Source organism: Arachis duranensis, chromosome 10 (genome assembly GCF_000817695.3).
Source record: "Arachis duranensis cultivar V14167 chromosome 10, aradu.V14167.gnm2.J7QH, whole genome shotgun sequence".
In the NCBI taxonomy this organism is placed as follows: domain Eukaryota; kingdom Viridiplantae; phylum Streptophyta; class Magnoliopsida; order Fabales; family Fabaceae; genus Arachis; species Arachis duranensis.
In genome coordinates, this window is record NC_029781.3 from 95,612,876 (window position 1) to 95,617,384 (window position 4,509).

The window sequence follows — 4,509 nt, forward strand, 5'->3', positions numbered from 1 at the left end:
ATTATAAAAGTTATGTTATATAAATTAAATTTAGATTTTTTTTTAATTTTTGTATGTTCTTTTTTCAATAATATTAGATGTCTTGTTTTACTAGGTTTTAAAATTTTTCAAAATGAATTTGGATATCTCTTTGTTAGATTTTGGATGTTTCGCTTTTGTTATGTTTCGGATGTTTTTTTTATTAGATTTTGAGTATTTTTTTTACAATAATTTTTTTTATGATTTTTTTCCCTCTTGTTAGACTTCTTTTATAATTCCTATACTAGTTTGCTGCACTCCTAATTAGTTAGCTAACAAAACTAACAAAATTAGAGAAAAAAAATCTATTGTTAAGGGATATATAGACTTAAATGATTGAATATGTATTTGTACTATATATGCCCGAAGGGAGTGTACTTCACATCAATTTATTATTCGTTATATTAAAAAAAAAAACACTCAATATACCCACTCTTCCCCGGTGCAATCATATGCTATACTGCTTTTTCAATCCATTCTCAAATCATAGAATTTGATTATTTCTTTCCATTTCACTAATTTGCATCATAATATGATTTATATAGTATAATGACTGTGTTTACATGAAATAAAGGTAGTCAACCTTGTTTTATTATCCATCTTCTCTTAATAGAAAAATATTTGATTTCTCATTGGTAGCATAGCTTGTCTTAGCCCTAATAATCCAAAGCATGGAGGTTAGAGAAAATGACAGATTCAATAAGAGATAACAGATTCCTGTTTTCTTGCTATGGAGCAATGAATAAATGGTGACATGCACATCATACAACATGGACATGGACATGGACATCCATTTCGATGATAGGGTATTATTATTATTATTATTATTATTGTTATTATTATTATTATTATTATTATTATTGAGTCATAATTGAAAAGCCACTTGTGTGCATATATATGCTTAGAAGATTCCAAATATTTGAGACAAGTAGCTCATAGCTAATTTGCTTGCCATCTCCACCTTGTCACGCTTTGCTTAATTAGTTCGGACATACATTATGATATTTTTCACGAGTGGAATAAATTATTTGATGTGATTAATGATTTAAGGTCACCATGCTTTAAGATTATATATTCAAGGTTTTCTTTTTTAGCCAATTATATAGTATTTATAATGGCAAGCGAAACTCAGCCTTCTTTATTTGTTTCTAAAAATATACATTAATCGTACGTAAAAATAGATCGAGGTTTGGAAAGAAAGTTAATGTTAGTTGAACAAATAGAAAGTGGACGTGCTGAAATTTATTAAATTTTAGAAATATAAAAAAAAGGGGGGGAAAAACTATATGCTCATCATCTTCATATTTGATGAAATTCAATTTGGGTCTAGCGAATAAAGATTTACGAGAAATCCATGTCACTAGCAAATAAATGACTATCAATTCCTATATCATATTAGTCATCTATATAAATAAATTAACAGAAGTATTAAAAGTCCAACAAATTTTGTGATTTATAATTATTAATTAATTATTATTAATATTTTTAATAGTGTAAAATTATATTTAATAATATAAAATTACTTAATTTTTTTTACTAATTAAATACTGACCAAATTTTAATAAAACTACTAGTTACTTAAACTTTGTCAATACAAAAATTCGCCCTTGTCCCCGTTACCGCCGCTAAATTGCTATTGCTTGTTTGCTGGATTTGTTGTACCATCTCTTGGTACTTGTGCGTGTCCTCTTTTCCTATAAAGTATTTTAGAATTTATTACAGTACAGGCCTATTCAGTTCTCATGGTATAACCAAGCATGATTTGGGCCTTAAGAGACCGAAAACAAGTTCGATAAAAAAAAAATGAGACCAAAACTAAACAGATAATGAATACCAAAAATAAAATTTACACGTTAAATCGCGTGTACAAAATCATGACCAAAAAAAAAGGTCGCGTGTACAAAATAGAAATGTAAATTTCTTAAATAACGGAAGAGGGCATTTGGTCTAGTGGTATGATTCTCGCTTTGGGTGCGAGAGGTCTCGAGTTCGATTCTCGGAATGCCCCTAATGTCATTTTATTAATCTCATGTTGGTTCAGCTTCTTTCCTCACCGATCCAACGGTCATGTAGAAACAATTTTTGGTCCTTTAAACATTACATACAAAGTTAAAATTGGGTCCATGGCGGCAGGCACATAGAAACAAAATTAATGGACAATAAACAAATCAATAGACACCACCCCAATAGCATAGAGACAAAGGGTCTTCATTCATAAAGATGGCATAGATTATATCATTACATCATATATTTATAGAGCACTATAGTGTATAAAGATTACTACAACCATATCTTCCTCGATGTTACATCACATAAGATCCTAAAGCTTCCATGACGTGTCGCACACAAAGACACGAATCCTTATACTATATATATATATTAATCAAATCAAAAGGCAACGCATCCAAGGCAGTCTATTTGGACTCTCAACCTTCTCATTCACACCCTCTCTTTAATTTGTTGACTGACTAGCACCTTTCATCAAATTAACCAAACTCAATTAAGTCTATAACGAAGCTTAGCAATTTGATCCTATTCATAAAAAGACTATTTTTTATATATATTTATCATTTTATCATTATATAATACAGTATGATTTATACTAAAAGTGAAAATCATACTCTATCTTTTTCATGATAAAGTGATAAATACATAGATTATTAAACCAAAGGGTTTGTTGTGGAGGAACCATAGCCGTTGATCATGCCAGACCATGATCCATGACTATGGAGGTACCCAAATGAGTCTTTTCCTGCATCAGAACAACCATGATCCTGCCATTCAAGGGAAAGAAGCTTAGGGTTTGGCTTTACATCAATCGTGGCATTATTATTATCATCATCATATGTCAGCATCATTCTCTCATGGCATGAAGATGAAGAATCCATAATATAACTATTACCAACGTTGTTGACACTGTTGTTGCCGCAACCGCCACCATTAAGTGATGACATGCCGCCAAATGATGCAATTGGAGAGCAATTAAGTGCATGAAAATTGTTAGGTCCCAAGCCAACATTATTAGCCATACCAAGCATCATCATGTTGATGTTGTTATTGCTGTTGTCGTTGCCGCCGCCATTACTATTATTATTCCCAAAGAAATCAAAGCTTCTAGAACTATTAATACCGCTCCCAATTATGCCTTCAAGCTTGCTCTCCATGAAATCGATTGGCCTAACAAGATTGTTCTCAAGCATGCCAACGTGGAACTTGCTCTCCATGAAGCTACTATGATTAGGGTTAACGTTACCACCAAGAATAATGTTACTGAGGTGAGAAAATTGGACATCGGGGAAAGAAAGCTGAAGATCTTTAGGGCAAGTAGAATAAGAATGTGATTGGTTGTCATTGTTATTGTTGTTGTTGGATTGGTGGTGTTTCTTGGAATTGGAGGAGAGTTTCTTGTTTTTCCGGCAGCCACCGCCGACGGGGATGTTGCGGAGGGTGCCGCCCTTAGTCCAGTACCTTCTGCAGGTCTTGCAGAAATAGCGGGGCTGAGAGAGGCTGTAGTTGTTGTAGTAACAGAATTTGGTGTGGGTTGAATCGCAGCGGGGGCACTTGAGGGCTTGGTCGTGTGGGGGTCTCATTCTTCTCTCCATCATTGGCCTTGCCGAGCATTTCATAATGTCGCCGGAGGAGGATAATGGCGAGCCAGAAGAATCCATGCCACCGCTGCCGCTGCCGCCGGAGACCTCGTCGTGAACTGTTCCCTGATATAATGATAATGTCCAAGTAATTAACAAAAGAAAAGAAATAATAATCTGTCTTTTTCTTTTCCCTGGCATTTTCTTTTTTCCGGCATTCACTTTGAAATTTTTTCAAATTAAAATGCAGTTATTTTTATGTAAAATTTATAATTTATCACGTGAATTTTTAGTTTTTACCTCTCAAGAGGCATACTATACAAGAAAATTAACTGTGTTTTTTCTCAAAAATAAAGAAATTAAAGCGAAGATGTAATTGTTGACTACGTGTTTGTATATATTAAGAGGAATGTTATATGCAACCTATGTACAAGTCTTTCGTATAGCATCCGGGGATTGATAATTAAAAAATGAGAGATGAATGGAAGGTGTATAGAAAAATTAGTACAAAAACATCATTTTTGGAGATGAATGGCGTACCTGGAACCAGTGATCTGGTGAGTCCATGCAGATGTGCAGAGAAGAAAAAGCCATAATAATAAATAAATTAAAGAAGGGCTCTTGGGTTACGTTGTTGATCTTGTATGAGAGGGATGATTTTCATGGGAGAATAGTGCATATATATTATTACTACATTAATTAAGGAGGGATCGGAGGTGATGAAGAATGAAGAGGAGTGTAAGGAATGGAATGGAAGTGTGAGAAGATGAGTTTGTGTGTGGTGTGGTGATGTGAATAAGAAGGAAGAAAAAGGTGAGAGGGAAGGATATGAAGGTAACAGTGTGAAAGCCCCGTCGGTGACAACAATGGTGGGCCTCTTTCTGTCCCTAATGCCTAATATCTC

The 4,509-nt window shown here is 33.7% G+C and overlaps 1 protein-coding gene and 1 non-coding gene across 3 annotated transcripts; one reads left to right on the forward strand and one right to left on the reverse strand.

The window, feature by feature from the left end:
- The first annotated feature begins 1,954 nt into the window (after nucleotides 1–1,954).
- On the forward strand, nucleotides 1,955–2,026 carry TRNAP-UGG (transfer RNA proline (anticodon UGG)). The gene has a single exon. It is a non-coding gene; the product is annotated as a tRNA-Pro (tRNA).
- A 199-nt stretch (nucleotides 2,027–2,225) lies between these two features.
- LOC107471107 (dof zinc finger protein DOF5.6) lies at nucleotides 2,226–4,402 on the reverse strand. 2 transcript variants are annotated; one of them, XM_016090551.3, is made up of 3 exons: nucleotides 4,146–4,402; nucleotides 2,921–3,731; nucleotides 2,226–2,792 (listed from the first exon to the last, which is right to left on the reverse strand). In XM_016090551.3, exons 1-3 carry the CDS (start codon nucleotides 4,197–4,199, stop codon nucleotides 2,776–2,778), a joined length of 882 nt encoding a protein of 293 aa, XP_015946037.1. In that variant the 5' UTR covers nucleotides 4,200–4,402; the 3' UTR covers nucleotides 2,226–2,775. The 2 variants fall into 2 exon arrangements, with proteins under 2 accessions (XP_015946037.1, XP_015946036.1); XM_016090550.3 differs by having other exon boundaries at nucleotides 2,226–3,731.
- Nucleotides 4,403–4,509: the final 107 nt, after the last annotated feature.